The 27,500-nt window shown below is 44.3% G+C and overlaps 1 protein-coding gene across 1 annotated transcript in view; it reads left to right on the forward strand.

The window, feature by feature from the left end:
• LOC138954951 (CUB and sushi domain-containing protein 3-like) overlaps positions 1–27,500 on the forward strand; it is a 78,104-nt gene that overhangs the window by 29,017 nt on the left and 21,587 nt on the right. Inside the window, exons 3-19 of the mRNA XM_070326690.1 lie at positions 1,714–1,795; positions 2,382–2,476; positions 3,202–3,426; positions 3,867–3,962; positions 4,843–4,976; positions 5,586–5,793; positions 7,902–8,044; positions 8,823–9,042; positions 9,525–9,700; positions 11,889–12,060; positions 12,400–12,621; positions 15,511–15,684; positions 15,908–16,093; positions 18,108–18,287; positions 19,617–19,736; positions 23,246–23,437; positions 26,758–26,937. Coding sequence (XP_070182791.1) covers positions 1,714–1,795; positions 2,382–2,476; positions 3,202–3,426; positions 3,867–3,962; positions 4,843–4,976; positions 5,586–5,793; positions 7,902–8,044; positions 8,823–9,042; positions 9,525–9,700; positions 11,889–12,060; positions 12,400–12,621; positions 15,511–15,684; positions 15,908–16,093; positions 18,108–18,287; positions 19,617–19,736; positions 23,246–23,437; positions 26,758–26,937 — 2,805 coding nt within the window. The remainder of the gene's footprint in view (positions 1–1,713; positions 1,796–2,381; positions 2,477–3,201; positions 3,427–3,866; positions 3,963–4,842; positions 4,977–5,585; positions 5,794–7,901; positions 8,045–8,822; positions 9,043–9,524; positions 9,701–11,888; positions 12,061–12,399; positions 12,622–15,510; positions 15,685–15,907; positions 16,094–18,107; positions 18,288–19,616; positions 19,737–23,245; positions 23,438–26,757; positions 26,938–27,500) is intronic.

Raw genomic sequence — 27,500 nt, forward strand, 5'->3', positions numbered from 1 at the left:
TGTCTCTCTCTCTGTCTCTCTGGTGCCATTTTCGTAGACTTTGCAAAAGCCTTTGACGTAATTGATCACACATTATTGCTTAGAAAATTCGGTTTGTATGGCGTCGGATATGATACTATCAATCTTGTTAGTTCATTCCTCTCTGACAGACAACAGACAGTTCTTACAAACACTAGAGCATCGAGCATGCAAGCTGTAGATTACGGTGTACCACAAGGATCGGTATTAGGACCTCTGCTCTTCTCAATATATGTTAATGACCTCCCCCTTTATATTCAACATTTATGTGAACTTTTTGCAGATGATACCACAATTCACTCCAGTAACAAAAATTTAACTCGCTTATCAGAATCCCTCCAAGGAAGTCTAAACCAGCTGACAGAATGGACAGACCTAAATCACATGTCTCTTAACCCAAAGAAAACCAAATATATGATAATTACAACTAGACAAAAACGACAGAATTTTACCTCAACTGGTCCCGATTTAATGATTGACGGCAATATAGTGGAAAAAGTCGACCATCACAAAGTTCTAGGTGTCCACATCGATAACAACCTGTCTTGGTCAACTCACATTGAACAACTTAGTAAATTAGTGTCAAAGAAAGTGTACCTCTTATCTAGAATTAAACACTTCCTTAATTGTCAAGCCAGGAAGTTATTTTTCACTGCTCATATTCAGTCTCTTATTGATTACGCATCCACTCTATGGGACTCTGCAAGTGATAATTCCCTAAAGCTACTCAGCAGATTACACAAAAGAGCGCTAAAAGTAGTATTACTCAAACAGACTACTCTCACCGACTCAGACTACATCAACATAGGGGTCCTACCTCTGAAGTCAAGAATGAATTACAACAAAGGAATAATGATGCATAAAATTATGACAGAAAATGCACCCGAAACCATTTGCTCAAAGTTCTCTTTGAAGAATTCGCACCACTTTATAAAACTAAACACTCCTCTTCCTAGGATAGACCTATTTAAATCAAGTCTTGTTTATTCAGGAAGCAGCCTCTGGAACGCTCTTCCGGACGCCCTGCGGCAATCCACCAACACAGATTCTTTTAGAACCAAATATTCTTTCCATTTAATGAACTCTATGAACAAATAAACTTGATTGGTATGTTTTCTTTGTATACAGTTGTTCATTATTGGAATTATGGTTTATTGTGACAAAATCACGAAGATTTGGCTCTGTAATACATTGTTTTGCTGAGCTAATGTATTGTTGGGTTACTTTCCGTTTATTTTCATTGCTTTACACCCAATTTTGAACACTACCTTATGATCTACAATGCTTCTACATAATGCGCTTCATGTACATAAACTTATATGTTCTACCATTAATGTTTTTATGTAACCTTTTTTTCCCTAGTCATAGTTATAGTAAAATAGTTTAGTCCCTCTTTAGGGCGAGGGCCAGATGCAAAAAAGCATATCTATGCTTATTCTTGTCACCCTCGAAAAATAAAGATTTGTCATTGTCATTGTCATTGTCATTGTCTCTCTCTCTCTCTCTCTCTCTCTCTCTCTCTCTCTCTCTCTCTCTCTCTCTCTCTCTCTCTCTCTCTCTCTCTCTCTCTCTCTCTTACCTCTTTCTTTTCCCGGCTTGTGTGTTTGCTCAGATATTGTTTACAGTCATCCCTGTATTATAGCCGTGGTTTTGCCTGGTAGTCCTTGCTCGTAACACGTTTCTGTTGCTCTGCAGGCTGGACGTTGGACGGAGACCAGTGTTACAGATTATACACGAGCCTCTTGTCGTGGCAGTCAGCGTCAGAGGTGTGCAGAATGTAAGTCCGGCTTTCAAGTTCAGACTGAACATTTTCTGTTATTTTGTTCTTTGCAGCTGTCCTTTTCGTTTCAGTTTGTCTTGCGTCATTCTGTAATTAAGACAGTTTTCAGCTATTGTTCGATGGATGGATGGATGAATGGGTGATAGATTGATTGATTGATTGATTGATTGATTGATTGATTGGTTAACGACGGATGATAGGTGGATTGATGGATGCCGACTGAGACAGCGAAAGCTTTGACCCAGTTTGAACTCGGGCTGAGATTTTTTTTTTAAAGAAGAAAAAAAGGTCTGTACGAACATTACACATGTACACCAGCGTGTGGGGCGATCGAGGTCACTGCATGAGTCGTTGTAATGTTACGTCGATATATCTCCCGTGGGGCACGGACGGACGTTTCTCGCCCAGTTAACGCTCGGTTTGATATGGGATTGATGGTTTGATTGATGGATGGATGTATGGATGGGTGGTGGATGGGTGGTTGTTTGATTGATTGATTAATTGATTGATCCACTGATTTAAACCCCTTTCTTTGGAATTTTAAAGGCTAAATGACTTACATCTGTCTTTTCTACGTTTTCAGAGATGGAGCCAACTTGCCCCAAATAGGCGACATATACACCAACAAGCAACTAGGAAGGATCGCAACAGCTTCAGGCGTTACGAACTTCTGGATAGGTAAGTGTATCCGTCTCAGGTCTATGGGTTTTTTGTCGGTCAGCATTTCAGCCTCAGTGAAATACACACACACACACACGCGCACGCACGTACCCACGCACGCACGCACGCACGCACGCACGCGCGCGCGCGCATGCACTGACACTGTCACTGACACACGCACATACTCATGCACGTATGTCCACAAAGCGGAAAAAGGCCATTTTTGAAAGTGAAAGTGAAAGTTGTTACCAGGGGACGTCACTGTGCATGATAGAATGATAGTCTGCGGTGCATCACCTCCCTTATACCTTCAAAGTTTTTAGATCAGTGTCAAAACGTCTGCACGTACTTTGCTCCAACCTAAGGCCAGTAAGGCTACAGTCATCGACTTTGATTCACATTTGCTTGGTTATTTTTTATGTGAGGGGGATGTGCACAACGAACAAGCAGAGAGGAATGGTTTGTGTACCCCATGCAGTTTCCTTATGACCTCTCTCTCTGTCTCTCTCGACTCCAGCTTTCTCTCTCTCACCCCCCCCCTCTCTCTCTCTCTCTCCCCCCCCCTCTCTCCCCCCTCTCTCTCTCTCCTCTCTCTCCCCTGTGATTCCTAGTGTGTTAAAACACACAAACTCACACATAAACACACACACACACACACACACATTTTGTTCACATTATATCTCAGCTGTAGATACGTGTGCTTAAATTTCTATTTTGTTTTGTTTTGTTTTTGTAAAACAAAGGATTGAATAGAATCTCAGTGCCAGTGAGCAACACTTCATACCTAGAGTGGAGCGATGGGGCACCTTCGAGTATTTACCAGGCGTTCTGGGAGGAACTTCAGCCCGACCTATCAGCAGGCAGCTGTGTGTACGTTTCCGAGTCACATCCTGGACATTATCGCTGGTCTCTCGGGCCCTGCGAGTGGAAGAGAGCTTTCATGTGTGAACTGCCGGCTTGTCCATCAGGTAAATAAACACAGGATAAAAGAATTAGGAAGAATAGTTTTATAGGGCAAATCCTAGTATTACTAATTTACTTCTAAGTTGCTACGCAACATGCTATGTTTGTTTTATTGCTTTAAAGTTTAAGCTGTATTCAACATAAATCACTTGTGGATCAGCTTAAAAATAAAATGCAAGGCGTATCACTGAGTTAATTGATTCATACTTTACTGAACAGTTGGGAGCGAGTGCATGTTTATTTCTATTTGGGGGGGGGGGGGTGGGGGTGGTTAATTTGCTTGAATAATTACCCATGAAAACGATTATGTTTCTTGGTAGTGCCTGGACAAGTGGATTCATATAAAGGTTAGCCGAAATGTTCAGAGGACTGAACCTTTGATTGATTTATCAATTTGTCTAGTTATCTCTATATTATATGTATATCATTGATTTCTTGTTTGCAGGTAGTTTCCAATGCAGCACAGGAGAGTGTATACAGTCCAGCAGGACTTGCGATGGAACACAGGACTGTGATGATGGATCCGATGAAATCAATTGTCGTAAGTTTGATGTGATAAACAAAAAATACTTATCATGAAGAATACAGAGTTATACAGATGTTTTAACTTATAATGAGGCAGGATATTTCAGCACATATGTGTATACCTATCTGCCACCACAGTTGACGTAAGTTTGATGTGATTAAAAAAACCCCACCTATATCATGAAAGATACAGAGTTGTACAGATCAATGTTTAAAATTAAATCATAATGAGGCAGGACTTTTCAGCACATACATGTATAGCGATCTGCCACCACAATCATGTTTACGTTGCTGAAGTTACGTGTGCACGGTTTCCAAGTTTGCATAAGATTTAATGAACAATGTGCTGTGCTATTTGATTATAGTAAGATAATAAACATAAGACTTTGTAATCATGGCAATGGAGCTTTGAAACTGACATCTGTTGCCCCACATAAAACTTAAAGTAGAAATCATCCATGTCTTTATGCTTTCCTGCAGTAGCTAGGTAAATTGTTCACATATCTTCATATGCTCTTCTGTATTGTCACCATTTATCAAAGACCTTACAAGCAAAAAAACACTAACTATAGTTATGAGACCAAGGGTAGGATGGATGGTGGTGAGAGAGCTGAAGGGAGAGGAGAATGTTTACAGTGCCGTTTGCGGGTCTGTGAGCAGTACCCGCCAATGTTTAGCTTAGGCACTGTTGCGGTTGACTCGCCTCTGTTCTGGACAGATCAGAACACTGCACCCTCATCCAAGGAACTGCACCACGCTGTTCTGGACATTTGTCCTCACCTTTAAGGCAGACTGATACGAAGAGATGTAAATTACACCAACCCTAGCGGCTAAGGCAAAGCCAAATGCTCGTCTCAAAACTATGTCACTGTCATGAAAATGTTCTTCTTTTCCAGTGTCATTATGCAAGGAGTACCTCACTGGATCAGGGGGAAACATACTGTCACCCAACTACCCAGGCAGTTATCCAATTCTCAACGACTGTCAATGGACCATTGAAGGGCCGATTGGATCCAACATTCTTCTTCAGGTAAAGCTTGTTCAGAACATGAATTGGGAGTCAGCATACCACACAGAACATTGAAAAAATAAAACCAGAGTTTGGAAGTCTTTCAATGTGCTTTTAAAGCTGTAATGAAGCGAACGAGAAGAAGAAAGAAGCTGTATTAAAGAAAACAAATCTGTTTTGATTTTAGATTTACACCTCTTCACTGATATAGCCAAAAATAAAAGTGATTGGGAAAGTTAGAAAAAAAGAGAAGAAGAAAGAAAAGAGAAGAAGAAAACAAAGTTGAGAGTTAAAGGAGAATATGTACAATCATAAACAGATGAAGAGAGACTCGAGCTGTCAAAGGCATAATGATATAGTGCTCGTTTGAAGTAGAGAACATTTAAATAACTTTTTTTTTCCTGAAGCTGAAACATATTATGTAAATAATAGTGTGGGTGATAGCAGTGTTTAGTTAAAAATCAGATCATCTTACCAGAAATCATCAGTTATGTACTGAAACATGCTAAAAAGTACTAATAACAATAATGTTCAAGAAATGTGAAGTGTTATGTGCTGAAACATTCTAAAAAGTACTGTTCACATATGTTCAAGTAATGTGATGTTTGCTCTCTTTTCTAAAATTTTCAGGTGAACAACATTGACACTCAGTCAGGCGTGGATGAACTGGTGGTAATGGGGGGAGGAAGGACTGCTTCCTTTTCACAGAATCTGGCACGTCTCTCTGGAGTGACCGCCTCGCCCGACACGGTTCGCAGTTCCAACAACTTCATGATCGTCAGGTTCTACTCTGACGGTGCGATACAGGGAACAGGCTTCAATCTGACATGGACTGCAGGTGAGCTGGTGGAAAAGTCTTGTTACAGTTGAACCTGTCTACAACGACCACCCAAGGGACCAACCAAAAGTGGTCGTTTTGGACAGGTGGTCGTTATGGAAAGGTGAATTATATGGTAGAAAAATAATTTGTTTGGGATCTTTGTGGTACAGCAGTCCCTGCAATGTATGGCCCCCGGCGGGAGCGGCCACCTGACATGTACGGACACATTTTCTTGGCACGGAGTGTTTTCCTTCTATATTTGCCCCCCCCCCCCCCCTTAAACGGCCACCTGCAAAACGTGGACGCGGACACTTTTCGGTCCCAACAGCAGGTCATACCTGCAATGTACGGACAGACCATCGTCAAATTTTCACCACAACAAAATCGATAACAGAGCAGTCCGGCTCTTGGTACAAAGGTCACAGCCGCATGGGTGGCCGAGTGGTAACGCACTTGCGCTCGGAAGCGAGAGGTTGCGAGTTCGACCCTGGGTCAGGGCGTTAGCAATTTTCTCCCCCCTTTCCTAACCTAGGTGGTGGGTTCAAGTGCTAGTCTTTCGGATGAGACGATTAACCGAGGTCCCTTCGTGTACACTACATTGGGGTATGCACGTTAAAGATCCCAGGTTTGACAAAAGGGTCTTTCCTGGCAAAATTGTATATGCGTAGATAAAAATGTCCACCAAAATACCCGTGTGACTTGGAATAATAGGCCGTGAAAGGTGGATGCAGCGCCTATAGGCTGTTGATCTACTGGCCGATGTGAAAGCGTGATATATTGTGTAAAAAATTCCATCTCACACGGCATACGTGCTTTGAACTTCGGATAAGGCGCTATATAAATACCCGTTATTATATTATATTATATAAAGGCATGATGACAGTCTCTGTTAAAGTGAAGTGTACGGGGGAGGGGGAGGTGTGGTCACCCCTCCCGTGACCGGCCACCTGCAATGTACGGACAGGTTTGCTATGGCCCAAGGGTGTCCGTTCATGAGAGGGACTGCTGTATTCATAATGGGCGTATGGTTGTAATGGAGAGGTTTGACTGTCCTGGTTAACATGCGTAGTTCAGATTGCTGCATTTTAAATGTTGAAGTTCATATCGGTGAAAGGTAAAGACATGAAAAAAGTCAGCTTCTTACATAATATTTTGTGTGGACAACATACACAAATTGTTGGTTTTATTTTCATTTTGTATAAACTTGTGAGGCCCTACTTTATCCTACCTGAGGTAAGTGTTGCCCACAGGTGCATGTGCCCACAGGTGCATGTGTCCAGACAAAAATGCACCCATACTTTCGTAGACATGCACATGCACACACCCACCCCACGCACACATGCAACCTACACACATATGCACGTACACATGCACACACCCACCTCACACACACATGCAACCTACACACATATGCACGTACACATGCACACACCCACCTCACACACACATGCAACCTACACACATATGCACGTACACATGCACACACCCACCTCACACACACATGCAACCTACACACATATGCACGTACACATGCACACACCCACCTCACACACACATGCAACCTACACACATATGCACGTACACATGCACACACCCACCTCACACACACATGCAACCTACACACATATGCACGTACACATGCACACACCCACCCCACACACACATGCAACCTACACACATATGCACGTACACATGCACACACCCACCCCACACACACATGCAACCTACACACATATGCACGTACACATGCACACACCCACCCCACACACACATGCAACCTACACACATATGCACGTACACATGCACACACACACATACACACACAAAAACACACACACACACAAACCACACACACATGCAACCCAGTCACACACATGTCCACACACACACGCATGTACCTCCACTCTCTCTCTCTCTCACTGTTTCTCTTACTCATGTATGCATGCGCTCACACACTCACTTACTCACTCATTAATTTACACCTCTGTACACCGTGCCACAGTGAAAATCCAACTCTCACCACATCCACACACCCAAAACACACACAAACACGTTCAAAATCAGCTAACTCTTGTGCACCTCAGAATCATCCAAAGTAAAATAATTTTTCTTTCTGTTGATTTCAGTGGAAACAGGAATTCAGGATGCCGGTCAACAGCTGACGGCCAGTCGATTTGTCCGGTACCTGCGCAGTCCTACCTACCTCAGCAACCAAGAAACTGTCTGGGTCATCAATACGCCTCATGCTCGCACCATTATTACGCTGGAGGTAAAGATGGTTAAAACTGTGTTATTGATTAGAATAAGAATAATAACGAACACTTCTGACCGGACCTCACAGCGATGTACAATAGCAAACTGCACACACACATATAGGTTTTCAGTTGTAATAAAACAAGCCACTAGCCCAATTTCTGTTTTTCGGCTCGTACATGATCGCACAAAACCTGTGTTATTAACGAATAAGTGAAGTTAGGTTTGTAGTTGTAATGAAACATGTCTCCAAAGTTTTTCCAACCGTCAATGTTCACACGAAAGAGAAGCTGCTGAGAAAAAATGTATGTAAATATACTGGTGTAAACGAATTGCTCCGCCCTGATATGGCCCTTCGTGGTCGCCTGGGCGTTAAGCAAACAAACAAACAAACAAACGAATTGCTCTTTTGGTTAAATCTAGATATCTGAACGGTGTGACGTTGATTTGATGCACCAGTACAGATTACCTCGGGCATCCGCCTTCAATAACTGTATAATGTTAAAACAAATCTGAATTCACAACCACATGAATCCAAAAACGAATAAACTACCAACGTTCCAAAATTCAGAATTAAAAAAAACAACAAGGAATGTTACAGGAACGTTTAATTATGAGAAAAAAAAATGTTATGGTCACTGATCTTCAACCCAGCGGTCTTTGAAGGTAGTCTTTTAAAGTCTTTTAAGCGAAGATTGGTGACCGTAACATTTTGTTTCGTCACGATTAAACGTTCCCATAAGATACCTTGCTTGTTTGTTTTTATTCACAATCATATGGTTTTGTTCTTCCAGGTGTTTATTTCTAACCAGCGTCGTAAGATGGATCTTGCACCTGGAGACATGATCTATGTTCGTGATGGGGGAGATGCCAGCGCTCCCTTATTGGCGCAATACTCTGGTACTTCTGGCCCCCTCTATGTCATCTCTACTGGCCCACAGCTCTATATTTTCATGAAGACTGTCAAAAATACTGGAGTGACCAACGCAGGCTTTGAGTTTCGCTACTACACAGGTAAGTGTTGGGGGGGGGGGGGGGGGGACATTGAGAGACAGACTCAGACAGACAGAAAGAGAGAAAAAGCTGCACACACGTGAATCTGGGGTTTGAAATGACATGATTTTTGTGAAAAACTTGAGAGAGAGGATAGATGGATACTTATTTTGTACACTTTTTCTTCAGCACTCATAGTCTTAGGCCTGCTGATGTTATAAACTGGCAAGTTCACCGCAGGTCTTCCCCAGTTCCCCACAGTTTTGCATCTGGAGTTGTGCTCTCTGGCCAGGTCTGGTACTCAGGGGGGGGGGGGGGGGGGGGGGGGGAGGGGGGGGGAGGAGGGGGGGGAGGGTGGGGGAGGGGGGGGAGGAGGGGGGGGGGGGTCTGTTGATCATCGTCTGTGTAAGCAATTGTAGGGAGTTGCAGAACATCAAATCTTCATTTGTTTGCTTCTCTTTATTTGTATTATCCTTTTCTCCTTTTTTTAAATTTTTTTACAGGATGCGTAGTTTCCTTACATGAGAACAACGGAGAACTATTCTCACCTGGCTATGGTGTCGTCAACTATGCAAACTATGTCACCTGCACCTACACCATTTCACCCATTTCGGCACAGAAGACCACGCTGAGATTTGACTCCACATATGACATTGAGTTTCAAAATGACAAGCTGCAGGTTAGTGTTGAGCAGTGGTTTAACAATTCACAGTCAAACCTGTCTACAGTGGGACCCCCCTTTTAAGACCCCCCTTTTAAGACCCCCCTTTTAAGACCCCCCAAAATCGTGGAAAATCGGGTCTTAAAAAGGAGGGAGTCTTAAAATGGGGGTAAATTTACAGAGGTCATGAACAGAAAGTCTGAGAAAACAGGGTCTTAAAAAGGAGGGAGTCTTAAAATGGGGGTAAATTTACAGAGGTCATGAACAGAAAGTCTGAGAAAACAGGGTCTTAAAATGGGGGGTCTTTAAAGGGGGGTTCCACTGTATAACAACCACCCAAGGGACCAACCAGAAGTGGTCGCTATGAAAAGGTGAATTATGTAGAAAAAAGGCAATTTGTCGAGGAATCTTTTAAGGTGGTCATTATGGCAGTGGTTGCTATCAAGAGGTGGTCACCGGGGCAGGTGGTTGCTGTCAAGAGGTGGTCACCAGGGCAGGTGGTTGCTATCAAGAGGTGGTCACCGGGGCAGGTGGTTGCTATCAAGAGGTGGTCACCAGGGCAGGTGGTTGCTATCAAGAGGTGGTCACCAGGGCAGGTGGTTGCTATCAAGAGGTGGTCACCAGGGCAGGTGGTTGCTATCAAGAGGTGGTCACCAGGGCAGGTGGTTGCTATCAAGAGGTGGTCACCAGGGCAGGTGGTTGTTAGCAAGTGGTGGTCACCAGGGCAGGTTGTTGCTATCAAGAGGTGGTCACCAGGGCAGGTGGTTGCTATCAAGAGGTGGTCACCAGGGCAGGTGGTTACTATCAAGAGGTGGTCACCAGGGCAGGTGGTTGCTATCAAGAGGTGGTCACCAGGGCAGGTGGTTGCTATCAAGAGGTGGTCACCAGGGCAGGTGGTTGCTATCAAGAGGTGGTCACCAGGGCAGGTGGTTGCTATCAAGAGGTGGTCACCAGGGCAGGTGGTTGCTATCAAGAGGTGGTCACCAGGGCAGGTGGTTGCTATCAAGAGGTGGTCACCAGGGCAGGTGGTTGCTATCAAGAGGTGGTCACAAGGGCAGGTGGTTGTTAGCAAGAGGTGGTCACCAGGGCAGGTGGTTGCTATCAAGAGGTGGTCACCATGGCAGGTGGTTGCTATCAAGAGGTGGTCACCAGGGCAGGTGGTTGCTATCAAGAGGTGGTCACCAGGGCAGGTGGTTGCTATCAAGAGGTGGTCACCAGGGCAGGTGGTTGCTCGCAAGAGGTGGTCACCAGGGCAGGTGGTTGTTATCAAGAGGTGGTCACCAGGGCAGGTGGTTGCTAGTAGGAGGTGGTCACCAGGGCAGGTGGTTGCTATCAAGAGGTGGTCACCGGGGCAGGTGGTTGCTATCAAGAGGTGGTCACCAGGGCAGGTGGTTGCTATCAAGAGGTGGTCACCGGGGCAGGTGGTTGCTTTCAAGAGGTGGTCACCGGGGCAGGTGGTTGCTATCAAGAGGTGGTCACCAGGGCAGGTGGTTGCTATCAAGAGGTGGTCACCAGGGCAGGTGGTTGCTATCAAGACGTGGTCACCAGGGCAGGTGGTTGTTAGCAAGAGGTGGTCACCAGGGCAGGTGGTTGTTAGCAAGAGGTGGTCACCAGGGCAGGTGGTTGCTATCAAGAGGTGGTCACCAGGGCAGGTGTGACTGTAGTTGGGAAGCTTCTAGTTCTGCTTCAGTCAGATTTTGTGTGTGTGTTTTTGAACGTGAGCTTACATACTTGTGCGGTCGGTCAATTGTCTTCTTAAACTGATACATATACATTGTTGAAGCTATTTATAGTCTGTTAGCTACAGTTATAAATGATGCAATCCTGTTTAGCCATATTTGTGTGTGTGCATGGTTTTTCATATGTGTGTGCATACAAAGTTGCTTGTTTTCTTTTTGGAATGTGGGTACAAAAGGCAAGGGGAGAGAGAGAGAGAGAGAGAGAGAGAGAGAGAGAGAGAGAGAGAGAGAGAGAGAGAGAGAGAGAGAGAGAGAGAGAGAGAGAGAGAGAGAGAGAGAGAGAGAGAGAGAGAGAGAGAGAGAGAGAGAGAGAGAGAGTATATATATATAGGAATGCTTGTGAAGAAAAGGGCTTTTTTTTATTTTTTATTCTAGGACTTTTCAGCTTGTTTGAAATGTATCTGCTTCTTAATTCATTTTATTGCAAGGCTTTCTTTAGTTCAATAATAAAAGTGAAATTATTTTAGGTGTTCATCGGTGTTGACGACAATGGCAATCCCATGCACAGCACGGCAGATGGAGGTTACACTGGTACAGTGGCCCCCCGACCTGTTTCCTCCGTCAGCGGCAGAATATATGTTCGCTTTCAAACCAACGCTATTGACGACAGGCTTGGCTGGCGGGCAACTTATTCTCAGGGTATGTCTGTGAAAGTTTGAATTTTATGCTTGTGTGTGTGTGTGTGTGTGTGTGTGTGTGTGTGTGTGTGTGTGTGTGTGTGTGTGTTCATGGTTGTTTATGTGCGCACATATGCACACACATTCTTTCTCTCTCTCTTTCTCCTCCCCCCCCCCCCCCCCACCTTCCTACACACACACTCTCATCCCCACCCCTACCTCTTATCTCTTTCTCTTTATTCCTCGTTAAGCTACTCACAGAGCATTCACATCAGACTGAATGAAGAAGTCAGAAGATAAATACATGTACATTTTGTTTTTTGAACAATATTTGATCAGCGCTTTTCTCTCCTTTTCTCAGGTTGCCAGAATCCTAACTTCAACTCCGACACAATCCTAACACCTTCAGCCAGCTACAACTATGGAGACACATTCAACGTGTCTTGCCCAGTGGGTTTTGGGTTCAGTTCCCTGGAGTTTTATACCAAGCAGCAAGACGGTGCTCTGGTCAGCTTGACCAGTGTATACATGGAGTGTGTGTTTGGAGGAACCTGGAACGTTAGGAATACCCCCCAGTGTGTTCGTGAGTAAAATATTTTTTCTGGGGAATATTTTTGATTGTGTGTTTTCAATCAATCAATCAATCAATATGAGGCTTATATCGCAGGTATTTTTATTTTTATTTTTATTTTTTTTATGCAATTTATATCGCGCACATATTCAAGGCACAGGGATTTATTTATGCCGTGTGAGATGGGATTTTTTTACACAATACGTCACGCATTCACATCGGCCAGCAGATCGCAGCCATTTCGGCGCATATCCTACTTTTCACGGCCTATTATTCCAAGTCACACGGGTATTTTGGTGGACATTTTTATCTATGCCTATACAATTTTGCCAGGAAAGACCCTTTTGTCAATCTCGGCAACCTCTCGTTTTACAGTGGAACCCCCCAAAAATTTGAGAAAATCAAGTCTTCAAAAGGAGGGAGTCTTAAAATGGGGGTAAATTTACAGAGAATTATGAACAGAAAGTCTGCAAAAGGGAGGAAGTCTTAAATTGGGGTGTCTTTAAAGGGGGTTCCACTGTATTTGTAATGTTTCTAGCATATGTCATGGCATAGGTCAGTTATCCTTATAGTTATGTGCAGCATGCTTGAATGTAGCTCTGACTCGTCTGAGGCTGCTTCAAAATCAAAGACATTTTCGCAAAGCTGTGTGATTTATTAAACCTTTCAGAAGGCTTTTTCTTTTTGTCTTTCCATTTTTTCCTTCATTCCACTCTTTCTTACTTTTCTTCCTTGTATTCTTCCTTCCTTCCTTCTTTTCTTTGTCTCTCTTTCTCTCCATTATTATAACTTTCCTTTTACCTTGCAATGTAAAACTGAGAATCAAAAAACAAGAAAGGTAAGTTGTTGGAACGTTGTTATTGACAGAAATACGTTACTATCACACATATACAGTCGACTCCGGGTAATCGGCCACTTTTGGGACTGACTGAACTATGGCCGATTATCCGAAGTGGCCGATTAACCGAACATTTTAACACATAACTACGTATGAAGAAAAGATTCGGGCCCCGGGAAAAATTGGCCGATTATCCGGAATTGGCCGATTATCCGGATGGCCGATTAACCGGAGTCGACTGTAGCGACAAATATGTTGTGATTGTAACGTATTTTTGTCAATAACAACGTTCCAACAAACTACCTTTCTTGTTTGTTTTGATTCTGAATTTTGGAACGTTGGCAGTCTCTTTGTTTTTGGATTTGTAAAAACTGAGAAGGTAAGTTGCTGTCTTCTTTCACAAACCTTATTATCTTGTACTTATTCATATTATCTCATTCTTTTTTCTCACACACTTGCTGTCAGGTGTTCAGCCATGAAATCTCAAAATTGTCTTTCCTTTGTTCTTTACAACAAAAATTCTTTCGTCTCTACTATAACACTTCACATAGCTTTTAAAACTGCCTCTGAATCTCATTAATCTAAAGCAAATATATCAAAGACTTCCATGCTTGGTTACAGCATCGCAAATTATTCTTTGAGTACAGTTTTGCTTATATCAACATGGGTGGGATTCTTCCGGTATATGCCGGAAATCCGGATTCGATTATGGCCTTTTTTTTCAATTTTAAAAATTTTTGTTCGGGATTCATAACATTTTTCAGTCCAAACGATGTATCAAAATGCATCAGTGCTATCATTTGTCTTAATCTGTGTTGGTTAATTTCACAGCTGCAGATTTGCTTAACACCACAGATGGTAAGATTGTACCTGATGTTGTTTACAGTTTAGCATGTAGACGTGGTGCATAGGTTGGTGTATGTGATTTTGTGTTTTGGTAATTTTCTTGCCATAGGATGTGATTTTGTTGTTCAGAGCAATGTGCTATGTTTCTAGTGTTGTGTTTAGATGGATGTCACATGATTAAATAGATCATCCCAATGTGATATTTTGCTGTCATGTTTGTACTGTCTATTATAAAGACAGGCTTAGTTGGTAAGTCGCAGCATGCTAAGTTGCTTCATTGGATGCGAACTTCCCTCTGGATGTTATATGTCGTGCTGTTGTGTGTGCTTATTTGTGTGTAATTAAGCATTATGGTTTAGTGGTGTGAATGTTAAGTAAAAAGTGGCTCTTTTATTTCTATTTTTTAATCAGAGATTAAAGTTGTGGTCGATTCATGCATGTACAGCCATTGGAAATGGAATACATAGTGCATGAGAAAATCTTAGTCTAGACAAAAAGTTGAAGGGTATTGATATAGTCATTGGCAAAGGAAGGCATGCATGTGTGCATGGGACTGTGTGTGCTGTTACTGTTACAGACAGATTTTCCTTAGTCTTATGAAAGGTCCATGCATGTGTTGCTTTCTGAAATGTGCATGCTTGGGTGATGACAGTAAGCATATGTGCCAAAACTCATAAATATTATATTTTGAATTTTTCAACAAAAGCAACAAATCAGCACAATGGGAAAATATTGATAGAAAGGCGGTCTAGCTCTCTATAATCACACTTTCAACAGTTATAACAGCAGAATAGCTGTTAGTCAAGCAAACTTTATAACTAGGCAAGTAAGAGAAGTTCTCAGCAACAGAGATATAGTGAGCAATAATATTACAGGGAACAACTGTACAGTTACAAAATGGAAACTACTTGTTCGGAAGTTGACTTGTCGCTCACCAGACTGGCGAGTGCTTATCCAGGTTTCCCAATTGCTTCGTTTCCGGCCGATTTATGTGGAGCACGTGATGCGCACAACAAATATTGGCGGTCTAGAAGTGTCGTCTGCGCAATGATCGCGGCGGCGACCGCGGCTTTCTTGACCGCCAAGGACGACCGCGCACGTTGTGATACGTCATTCGTTAGACCTCAATAGCAATGTTTTATCACCCGGCGAAATTTCAACTTTCGGTATCCTTGCATTTTACCTATTCCAATCATGCTTTTGATTTGCTTTCCCAGGTAAATACTGCAGCCAGGCCCCTGAGATCAGTAACGGCTACGTGCAGTCTGCAACGGGTGCAGTGTTTGGCTCCACAGCCAGCTATGTTTGTGCGGAGGGCTACACAGCTGTTGGTAACACAGACATCACCTGTCAGCAAGATGGAACCTGGCAAAGCCCTCCCACCTGTGCAGGTATACTCTGAGAGGCTGTTGTCTTGGTACCAGTGTGTTTCCAAGATTTATGTTTACTTGGAACAAAGAAGTTGTGGTGCAGGGCTTATGTTTAAAGACAAGTATCTTATGCTAAATGAACGGAGAAAAAATCTTAACCAGTTAGACTAGCTTTGCCTCCAAAGGTAATTGTTTTGCTTCAGGCACTCAGTTACACTAAACTGCAATTCTTCTTTTTTTTCAGTTGTGACATGTCCCGCCATCAGCACTGACATTCTAGACGGCACGTCACAGCTGACACTGGGCAACAGGTTTGCAGCCGGCACGGTCTACACCTTCACGTGCAACGCTGGACATATGATCTCTGGGTCACCCATCGTCAACTGCAACAGCTCTGGGGTGTGGACCTACCCTGTTCCTACATGTCAGAGTGAGGGGTTTTATATGTTGCAGTTTAAAGGGAAAATGACGAAAGCTTTTACGAAATTAGAAGAAATAATTTTGTATGTGTTTTACTTTTTGTTGAAAAAAACAACAACAGGTAGTAGGGAGAGAGTGGTTGTGCACGTCCATGATACTCTCACTCAATGCCCGTCACTCCTGTCAGGGTATGGGCCGCCAACAACAGCTCTCCAGAGTCCTCTGTCCTGGGCCATCTTTTCTATCTGACTCCAGGTGTAGCCCATCTTTCTGGTGTCGGCCTCCAGGTCGCGTCGCCAGGTGTTTCTTGGACGGCCTCTCTTTCGCTTGCCCTGGGGGTTCCACCTCAGCGCTTGTCTGGTGATGTTGGTTGATGGTTTGCGGAGGGTGTGTCCAATCCATCCCCATCTCCTTTTCCTGATTAGTTCTTCTGCCGGAAGTTGGCAGGTCCTTTCCCAGAGGTCGGCATTGCTGATGGTTTCGGGCCAGCGGATCTTGAGGACCCTCCTGAGGCAGCTGTTGATGAAGGTCTGGACTTTTCTGAGTAATGGGACATGAGCACTTTGACAAAACATGTCAATAATCAAACTTAAACAGGCTTGTCTGCGGCCCTATGCTCCACAGGGAGTCTACAGGAATAAGTCAAACAGGCTTGTCCTCATACAAAAGACCTGTTTTCAATCAGATATTCCAAAGGAAAAAAATGGAAGGTTCTTGAGCATCTATTTCATCACAACACATTGACAATTAGGTGGGGTCGACTGCGTGAAGTCAGTTAGAGTGCTTTGCTTACATTACAGAAGGAAACGAAACCAAGTGAGATCGGAAAATCATCTGCGTTTATCGCCGATCATTGATATTTTTGAAAGATCTATTGCTCAATTAATTAAGTAAGTTATAATCCAGCATACAAAATAATGTTGCTGTAAAGTGTGCGCGTTAGTACTTCAGACAATTCATTCTCCCTGAAGCGTTTATGGAAATGAAAGTAGCTAATACGATAATTTTTTTTGAATTCCATCTAAATCAGAAATTACTAAGTGTTATATAATTTTCTGTGTTTTTATTGGAAAAATGTGTCCTAACCTAAAGTCCTGTGCCCCAACAAATGATCGTTGGTGTTTCTAACAAAACCACCAGTGCATAGAAGTGAGAAGCTTTGTTCATGTCCCACTTTCAAGTGCCATTTTGAGGCCATGCTTCGATAAACAAAAATATCAAACAAATTCACAAACACAACTTTTTTTGCAAACACGTTTTATTTCATCAGACAAAGTTGTCATACGTCATATGGAACCATCAACTGAGTCCAAGGCTTTGTGAGAGCAAGTTTATAGACCAGCAAAGTTAGTCACTCACTGATTTTGTAACTGTTTATATCCAGTATCACGGATGTGCACAGTTCTCATTTTAATCTCACTTAAAAGGGAGGGACAATGGGAGCATTTTTTTCATATTCTCTTTGTAAAAGAAGAGTTTCCGAAATTCAATGGAGAAGGTGGGGAAAGGGGGCAAGATAGCCCTGTTAGCTTTTGAAGTGAAACATATTTTTCGTGCTGAAGTATACACAAACATTGTGTACACAACCCCCGCGGGTTAGGGGGAAGAATTTACCCGATGCTCCCCAGCATGTCGTAAGAGGCGACTAATGGATTCTGTTTCTCCTTTTACCCTTGTTAAGTGTTTCTTGTATAGAATATAGTCAATGTTTGTAAAGATTTTAGTCAAGCAGTATGTAAGAAATGTTAAGTCCTTTGTACTGGAAACTTGCATTCTCCCAGTAAGGTAATATATTGTACTACGTTGCAAGCCCCTGGAGCAATTTTTTGATTAGTGCTTTTGTGAACAAGAAACAATTAACAAGTGGCTCTATCCCATCCCCCCCCCCCCCCCCCCTTTTCCCCGTCGCGATATAACCTTGAACGGTTGAAAACGACGTTAAACATCAAATAAAGAAAGAAAGAAAGATTGTGTACACAAACAAACAAAACTGTCAGAATTCCATGAAACTTTTCTGCTTACAGAGCTGCAGTGCCCAACACCTACCCTGGCCAACGGCAATGTTTTTGCAAGTGGATTGAGTTTCATCAACGTCGGTGTAACCCTGGCGGTAAACTGCATCACTGCTGGTTACCAGCTTGTGGGCAGCTCCACCATCACGTGTCAGGGCAACCAAACTTTTACAACTCTGCCTGTCTGTCAAGGTAAGCTCAGGGGCAACTGAGCAAAAACAGAACAGTTACAGTGGGACCCGTGTTTTAGGATGCCCCGATTTAAGACTTCCTCCTTTTTAAGACCATGATTTTTTCAGAGTTTCTGTTCATAACCTCTGTACAGTATTTTTGTTGTTGTCTTTTTATGTTTTAAAGTCTGTAAATTGGGGTTCAATTTTATTTGACAAAGTCCAGTGCATATGATTTATGCTGTACGACTGTAGAAGGGATAACAAAACTCCGAAACAAAAAGCCTAAAGAATGGTAGGTAAGAGCTTAACAACTGCAGCATTGTCCAGGGAGAAAACAACCCCCATATCCTTGAGGGGAACCTCACAGAACTATTAGTATTATGATAATACAGTCGAACCCACCTCTTGAAAGTGACCACGGCAACCACTCCAGAGGATTCCATACCATTTTGTTTCTATATCATTCACCTTTTCATAGCAGCCATCTGTCTATAACAGCCTGTTTTGGTCGGTCTGTTGGGTGGCCATTATGGACAGGTTCCACTGTAACAAGATTTTTCCACCAGCTCACCCGCAGTCCATGTCAGATTGAAGCCCGTGTCCTGTGTTGCACTGTCAGAATAGAACTAGCCATCATGAAGTTGTTGTAACTGCGAATCGTGTTGCACTGTCAGAATAGAACTAGCCATCATGAAGTTGTTGTAACTGCGAATCGTGTTGCACTGTCAGAATAGAACTAGCCATCATGAAGTTGTTGTAACTGCGAATCGTGTTGCACTGTCAGAATAGAAATAGCCATCATGAAGGGTGTTGCACTGTCAGAATAGAACTAGCCATCATGAAGTTGTTGTAACTGCGAATCGTGTTGCACTGTCAGAATAGAACTAGCCATCATGAAGTTGTTGTAACTGCGAATCGTGTTGCACTGTCAGAATAGAACTAGCCATCATGAAGTTGTTGTAACTGCGAATCGTGTTGCACTGTCAGAATAGAACTAGCCATCATGAAGTTGTTGTAACTGCGAATCGTGTTGCACTGTCAGAATAGAACTAGCCATCATGAAGTTGTTGTAACTGCGAATCGTGTTGCACTGTCAGAATAGAACTAGCCATCATGAAGTTGTTGTAACTGCGAATCGTGTTGCACTGTCAGAATAGAACTAGCCATCATGAAGTTGTTGTAACTGCGAATCGTGTTGCACTGTCAGAATAGAACTAGCCATCATGAAGTTGTTGTAACTGCGAATCGTGTTGCACTGTCAGAATAGAACTAGCCATCATGAAGTTGTTGTAACTGCGAATCGTGTTGGGCGGTTTGACTGTTCCATACCGTACAATTACTGTTTCAGATTTGGATGAGTGTTTCTTGAAGAATCCATGCCATGTCGAAGCTGTCTGCACAAACACTGATGGGTCATATACTTGCACCTGTCGATCTGGCTTCCAGCAGAACGGAGCTCTCTGCGATGGTAAGAGATGTTGCTGGTGTGCTTGACTTGCATGTGTGTGAGTGGATGTGAGAAACAAAGGGAACAATAGTTTGAGTTATGTAGAATCAATTAAATTACATATACTCTACCAACTCACAAATAGCAATTTACCTCAGTTTAGTGCTAGGACGCTTGTACGCATCACCTTGGCAACAAGGGAAGCAACCCTAAAAAAAGAACGGCCTTGACCCTTGCCGCCATGTTATCATTCCTTACCAAGCGTTTACATGCGGTGGACGTGTGTCTGATTACGCTCGAGCTTCACAGCTCACGGTTCTGCTTTCCACATAGCAGAGACTGTTCACCTTGGTTCCCGACCACTCTCTCTACCTGCGGCTGTCTTGGGTGAGATTATTCCAAATTATTCTGTTGTAATTTGTTTGGTCTGTGCGTCTTTGCCTAAGTTTGTCGTCTTTGTTTTGTTTTGTAAACAAGTTGACTTACTGGCTGTCATGTCTGACAGCGGCAAGAAGAAGAGCTTAACGAAGCAGGCAGCTGCTGAGCACTCCCCTAAGAAAGGCTCTAGAAAGCCTAAATCGTCTAGCGTTAAGATTTTTGATCCAGCTTCTTCTAAATCGTTCGATGAACAGATTGATGCACCCTCCACTTCTTTGCTTCACCCCTCCATGCCTACTCTGTCGGCGGAGAAGGGTTCGGAGGTTGCTAGTAGTAACCCTGTTGTTTCTCCTGAGGTTTCCTCTATTCTGTTGACTCTGAGCGCGCAAATCAACGCTCTGTCTGCGGATCTCAAGTCCGCGCGGGAGGAGTTTCTCACTTTACCGCAGGGGGTAGGAGATTCTTCTCTCGCCAGGGTGAAGGTTCCCCCCTCGGCGACTGTGACAAGGGCCGACGTTCACGCTTGTCAGTCTCCCGGCGATTGGGGCGTTCCCTCGCGTGCTGTTTCCTCTTCTGGCCACTCCGGTCATAAACTATTAAAGGTATTTATGCCTCACCAGTAGCGGGGTTCTCCCGCCAACGTGAGGTGCGTTTACCGGAGAAAGTATCCTCCCCGGTTGTATGGGCAAGGGGAGAAAGTCCCGACCCCCTGCCTATTACCTACCATTCTCGTGGTCGGGTAGAGCAGGGAAGGGACCCAGAAACGCGAAGGGATCTGTTGTCGTTGTCCCCTTCCGCATACGAGTTGGCGGCGACACAACAATCTCAGCTTCCGGCCAGGGGGCAGGAAGCCGTCCGTAGGGAGTCACATCGCGGGTATAGCATCCCGCATGTGGCTTCCGTTCTGGTCGATGTTCCGGTTGACTATGGTAGTCAATACGGCGACACTCTTCCGGGTAACACGGATGGGATGGATGGGCAGTCGGATTTTGGTACTTCTCTGCATGAGGAAGATAGCAATTTCCGGGTACCATCCAAGCTGCCTCACGCTCTTGCGGCGGCGGCGGAAGTGGCTTTTCGCTACTTTGAGGAAGGGGTGGTGTCTACGGCAGGTGTGTCCGTTCCACCACCTTCGGCTTTGGGAGATTTCCGGTCGCCGGAGGATGATTCTCACTTCTTTTGCTTTCGGGAATCTCCGTCTGTCGCTTACGAGATGTCACAGATCTTGGGCAAGACCAAATCTCATGCCCATATGCGCGCTGATACAGTGTCGCATTTGGTAGCACATGGTGCGGCACCGGATGTAGTCAAGCCTTGGCTTTCGTCCTCTCAGCAACTGACTTCCGCTGTCCAATCTGGCCGAAAGTTTATGCTGAACTCTCAGTCAGTCAACCTTATTGACTCGTTTGCTCTTCCGCGGGCTACACTTCCGGTGACTCCGGAATTAGCTTCTCTCCGCGAAGACGGTTACAGTAGGGACAGAGCTGTTCCTTGTTCAGAGCTTACTCTTTTGTCCGTGGAAGAAATGGGCAGATCTTTGCTGGAACTGTCCTCCTTATCGGAGATGGTCTATTTCTACCTCTCTTGTTTCGTTTGAGTTTCGGAAAGATGCGGTGGAGAATGATGTAGCAACTTTGCTCGCTACGTTGGCGAAAGTGTCAGCAGAACAAATGAGCCTGTCGGCTAGGCTTTATGCATACTCGGTGCATTCTCGCAGGTCTGCTTTTCTTACTGGATCCAAGATTCAGGATAAGGTTACAATCGAGGCTTTGAAGATCTCTCCTTTCACGGAGGGTGCTCTTCTTGGGCGGCCCTCTCTTGAAGCTCTCCAGAAGGAGACGCGTGACGCTCGGGATTTGGCAATCTCCAGGATTGCGCACGCTGGGTTTGTCAACCCACAGACCAAGCAACATGGTCCCCCCAAGACACAACAGTCTGCGTCTGCTCAGACCTCGTCTTCGAGGGGTCGGGGCCGTGGTGCCCCTTACTCTAAGAAGGGTCAGTCTTTTGGCAAGTCGAGGGGGTCGGGGCATAAGCTCCACCCCAAATAATGCCCCCCCGAACCGCTAGTCCCCACAACCCCCACCTTTTGGGTGGCGGGTGGCCCCTCCAGGGTCATTCATCGCTGGTTACTCAAGGTAAACAGCCAGTGGATTGTGGGGGTAGTGCGTTCGAGGTTCCAGCTGCCCTGGGCGGATGGCAAGGCTCCTCTGATGAGAACGCCTCCACCTTTTCGGCCTCCAGCCAATTCAGAGGCGAGGTCCGCCCAGAAACGAGCTCCCGTGCGCGTTCTGACTTCTCGGCTCAGGCAGACGGAGTCGATGTCTGCGTTAGGGCCCTTAGGCAGAGTACACAAGCGTCCTTTTCTCCATCTGGTAAAGGGCAAACACATTCGGCTGAACACGGACAACATGACCGTTGCAGCCTAAATAAACCGGCAAGGCGGTTCCCGCTCTCACACTCTGTCGGTCAGAGTTGCGACCAGGTTTTCCCACAGGCTCCCGGTGTTCGTGTCCCCGTTCCCGGACCTGGAGGCCTGGAAGGTCGATGTGATGGAGATCGACTGGTCAGGCCTCGTTGCTCACGCCTTTCCCCTGTTTCAGTCGCTGGGCAGAGTGCTGAAAAAGACGGAATTGGACCAACCTTCTCTGGTGCTGATCGCCCCAATGTGGCTGAGTCAGCATTGGTATCCGGATCTCTGGCGTCTCGCCGTCGGTCCTCTCATTCCTCTAAATCAAAGAAAGAGAGAGTGGTTGCAACCGAGAAGGGGAATCCACTATGACAACCCTCAGTTTTATCGGCTTCACGGCTGGACACTGTGCGGCCATTAAGGCAGCCATACGCCGCTTTCGGAGGAAGCATGCTGGGTATTTTCGTGTTTCTATAACCCACCGAACTCTGACATGGATTACAGGATCTTTTCCGTGCGCACTTGGTCTTGTGCTTGGGTGTACACACGAAGGGGGATAAGCCACTAGCAGGTCTGCACATAAGTTGACCTGGGAGATCGGAAAAATCTCCACACTTAACCCACCAGGCGGCCGGGGCCGGGATTCGAACCTTCGACCTTCCGATTAAGAGGCCGACGTCTTACCACCCCGCCACAGCGCCCGTCGCCTTTGTGCCTCAATTTGTGTTCTTTTTATTTTCAGATGTTAACGAATGTAACAGCAATAACGGGGGCTGCAGTGACACCTGTGACAACGTTGCTGGCTCCTACACCTGCTCCTGTCCCCCGGGGTCCACACTCTTCACGCAGAACCAAACCATGGGATACGCCATTCCGGCCTCGGAAACTGGCTTACGTTTTGGTGACACCTATTACATTGATCACACCTGTGTCCGTAAGTTCATTTACTACATCAGTCACACATGTGTCTGTAAGTTAATTTCATGTGTTTCTGTCAGTTAAGTTTATGTCTGCCTTTAAGTTTATTTTATGTGTGACTTTAAGTTCATGTTATGTTTTTATGAAGTTTATAAATTTTCTTGAAGTTGATTGTATTAAAGGATGGTGTACTTTGGGCTAGGTCCATGTGTTAACGGACTAAATGTGTTAATCATCAGCAGAAACCAGTTTGGGTACTCTTGTTAACCCGTGATTTGTAAACATGTAAAAAATATTTTACAAAACACGTCGAACCTAAAACCGCGATTTGTAAAAATGTAAAAATGGAAAAATATCGCATTCCACAAAGTAGTGCATGCCTTTTATTATTATTATTATTATTGTTCTTGTTTAGAGCCTCTACGCTGAGTGGTGGGGGTGGTTTTAGTTCCACATCCCATTTTGGTGCAATCCCATTTTGCCGCCGTCCCATTTTTTGCCCCATCCCATTTTCGCGACATTTCACAAGCCAAACGTCATTTTACTAACATGTCATAACAATAGCGCGACATCCCATTTTGACACCATATCCCATTTGGCCGTCATGCCGTTTCACCGCTTTCCATTTCGCCCCCATCCCATTGTCGCGACATTTCACAAGCCAAGCGTCATTTTACTACCGTGTCATAACAATAGCGCGACATCCCATTTTGACACCATCCCATTTGGCCGCCATCCCATTTTTTGAGTCACTTGAGAAAAAGTGACTCTATGTAATCGGTCAGTGTTAGTCTGTCCGGCCGGCCGTCCGGCCGGCCGTCCGGCCGGCCGTCCGTAGACACCACCTTAACGTTGGACTTTTCTCGGAAACTATCAAAGCGATCCGGCTCATATTTTGTTTAGTCGTGACCTCCAATGACCTCTACACTTTAACGATGGTTTCGTTGACCTTTGACCTTTTTCAAGGTCACAGGTCAGCGTCAAAGGAAAAATTAGACATTTTATATCTTTGACAAAGTTCATCGGATGTGATTGAAACTTTGTAGGATTATTCTTTACATCAAAGTATTTACATCTGTAGCCTTTTACGAACGTTATCAGAAAAACAAGGGAGATAACTAGCCTTTTCTGTTCGGCAACACACAACTTAACGTTGGGCTTTTCTCGGAAACTATAAAAGTGACCGGGCTCAAATTTTATGTGAACGTGACTCCCAGTGACCTCTACACTTTGACGTCTGCTTTGGTGACCTTTGACCTTTTTCAAGGTCACAGGTATGTCTTGAAGGAAAAAAATTGAAATATCATATCTCTGAAACTATTCATCGGATTTGATTCAAACTTTATAGGATTATTCTTTACATCAAATTATTTACATCTGTATTGTGTTGTGAATAGCAATTTCTTCCTGTCCATCTGATGCCTCATATAATATTCAGAACTGCGAAAGTGACTCGATCGAGCGTTTGCTCTTCTTGTTATTTATTCTTCTTGCCAAGCCTCACTATACTACTATACTGCGTTATTCAACTAGGAAGACATTCCGTTTTCGCCAAATCCCAATTTTGCCACAATCCAAAATGTCGCGAAATAGGGATGGCGGCGAAATGGGATGACGGCAAAACGGCATGGCGACAAAATGGAATGTGGCGCTAGTGGTATGACACGGTGGTAAAATGACACTTGGCCTGTGAAATGTCGCGAAAATGGGATGGGGGCAAAATGGGATAACGGCGAAACGGGATTGCGCCAAAATGGGATGTGGAGCTAATGGTACATGACATGGTGGTAACATGACACTTGGCCTGTAAAATGTCGCGAAAATGGGATGGGGGCGAAATGGGCTAACGCCGAAAAGGTATTGCGCCAAAATGGGATGTGGAGCTAATGGTACATGATATGGTGGTAAAATGACACTTGGTCTGAGACATGTCGCCAAAATGGGATGGGGGCGAATTGGGATAACAGCGAAACGGGACTAATAGATCCCTTGACTTTGGGGTAGTGCGACTCTGTCACTGCTATCTTTCCACTGGAAGGAAGCGACCGGAATTTCCCAACAATTGGACATCCTAGTAAAGAAAAAAAAAAAAAAATCTTAAAATTAACAGTCGCGCTACCCCAAAAGTCAAGGGATTTCGTTTTTGTCCCTTGACTTTGGAGATGACAAGAAAATATCGGGCGCAAAAACGTGATTTGTAAAAATTGTTACAAATCACGGGGCGCGCCCCGCGATTTGTAAAAAATTGTTACAAATCGCGAGGCGCGCCCCGCGATTTGTAAACATGTTTTTACAAATCGCGGGGCGCACCCCGTGATTTGTAACAATTTTTACATTTTTACAAATCACGGGTTAACAACTCTTCATCAATATTTTACCAGCCACTTCTTCAAGATGGTATATTTTTTAATGTAATCATGAGAGAAAGTGAGTTTTACAGAGAGCGAGTGTGTGTGTGTGCGTGCATGCGTATGCTAGTGTGTGTATGTTTGTTTGTGAATGTGTGCGTATGCTAGTGTGTGTGTGTGTATGTGTGTATGTTTGTTTGTGAATGTGTGCGTATGCTAGTGTGTGTGTGTGTATGTGTATGATGTGCTGAGAGGAAATTGTTTATTTTTTTTGCAAAGTGTGTGTATTTCTTTATTCTGTGGGTCAGCTTAGGACATATTTGCCAGCAGTATTTGTACCTGTCTTCTCTACAGCATGACATTATTTCAGTAAAACTGGACTGGGTGGCCGAGTGGTAACGCACTTGCGCTCGGAAGCGAGAGGTTGCGAGTTCGACCCTGGGTCAGGGCGTTAGCAATTTTCTCCCCCCTTTCCTAACCTAGGTGGTGGGTTCAAGTGCTAGTCTTTCGGATGAGACGAAAAACCGAGGTCCCTTCGTGTACACTACATTGGGGTGTGCACGTTAAAGATCCCACGATTGACAAAAGGGTTTTTCCTGGCAAAATTGTATAGGCATAGATAAAAATGTCCACCAAAATACCCGTGTGACTTGGAATAATAGGCCGTGAAAAGTAGGATATGCGCCGAAATGGCTGCGATCTGCTGGCCGATGTGAATGCGTGATGTATTGTGTAAAAAAATTCCATCTCACACGGCATAAATAAATCCCTGCGCCTTGAATATGTGCGCGATATAAATTGCATAAAAAAATAAAATAAAAATAAAATAAAAATAAAAATCCCTGCGCTTAGAACTGTACCTACGGAATACGCGGGATATAAGCCTCATATTGATTGAGTAAAAAAAGAAAAATGCAATCAAGAAAGCCAACAAACAAGCAAATAAACCTGCACAAAAAACTTACCAGCCTTACACTTTCTTTCACAGGTAACCAGTGCCCCACGCCGAGTGCAATTCCCAACGGATATTTGACAGAGAAGAGGGTACTGTACAGCTTTGGTGACACAGTAACATTCAGCTGTGCGCCAGGCTATGTCCTCACTGGTCAAACCACACTTCTGTGTCAGGCAAACGGAACCTGGTCTGCTGAGATTCCTACCTGTGAAGGTAAGATAGGAGTTATCTGTGGTGAGGGCGTTGATATTTTAACCTTTTTAAGAGGGGTGACTTTTTGAGATCGGAGAAGGGTTAATTGTTGTATGGGGGGGGGGGGGGGTGAGGGGGGGGGGGGGGGGGGGGTAAGTGTTCTTCTTTTTTCTTGACTTTGATGAGGGGAACTTAGCTTTTGTGAATTCATTTCTGGGGGTGTCTTTGGTTCTACTGTTTAGGCAATACCTGATATAGAATCGAGCTATTTCTTGTGTGCAGTGAGGGAATAAATGAATGTTCTAGCACTATAACTGTTTCAGGCATAAGTGGCTTCATCACCAAGATCTACACCAAAAAACATCTGGTTTCGTACATTGTTGTATTGAAAGCCACAGCTATGAGTGAGGTTGGAAAGCTCAGGCTTGTTTGGTTATAATGTATTGGTATACAACTCCGACGGGCGCAGTGGTAAGACGTCGGCCTCCTAATCGGAAGGTCGTGAGTTTGAATCCCGGCCGCGGCTGCCTGGTGGGTTAAGAGTGGAGATTTTTCCGATCTCCCAGGTCAGTTTATGTGCAGAC

The sequence above is a fragment of the Littorina saxatilis genome, linkage group LG2 (assembly GCF_037325665.1).
Source record: "Littorina saxatilis isolate snail1 linkage group LG2, US_GU_Lsax_2.0, whole genome shotgun sequence".
Classification (NCBI taxonomy): domain Eukaryota; kingdom Metazoa; phylum Mollusca; class Gastropoda; order Littorinimorpha; family Littorinidae; genus Littorina; species Littorina saxatilis.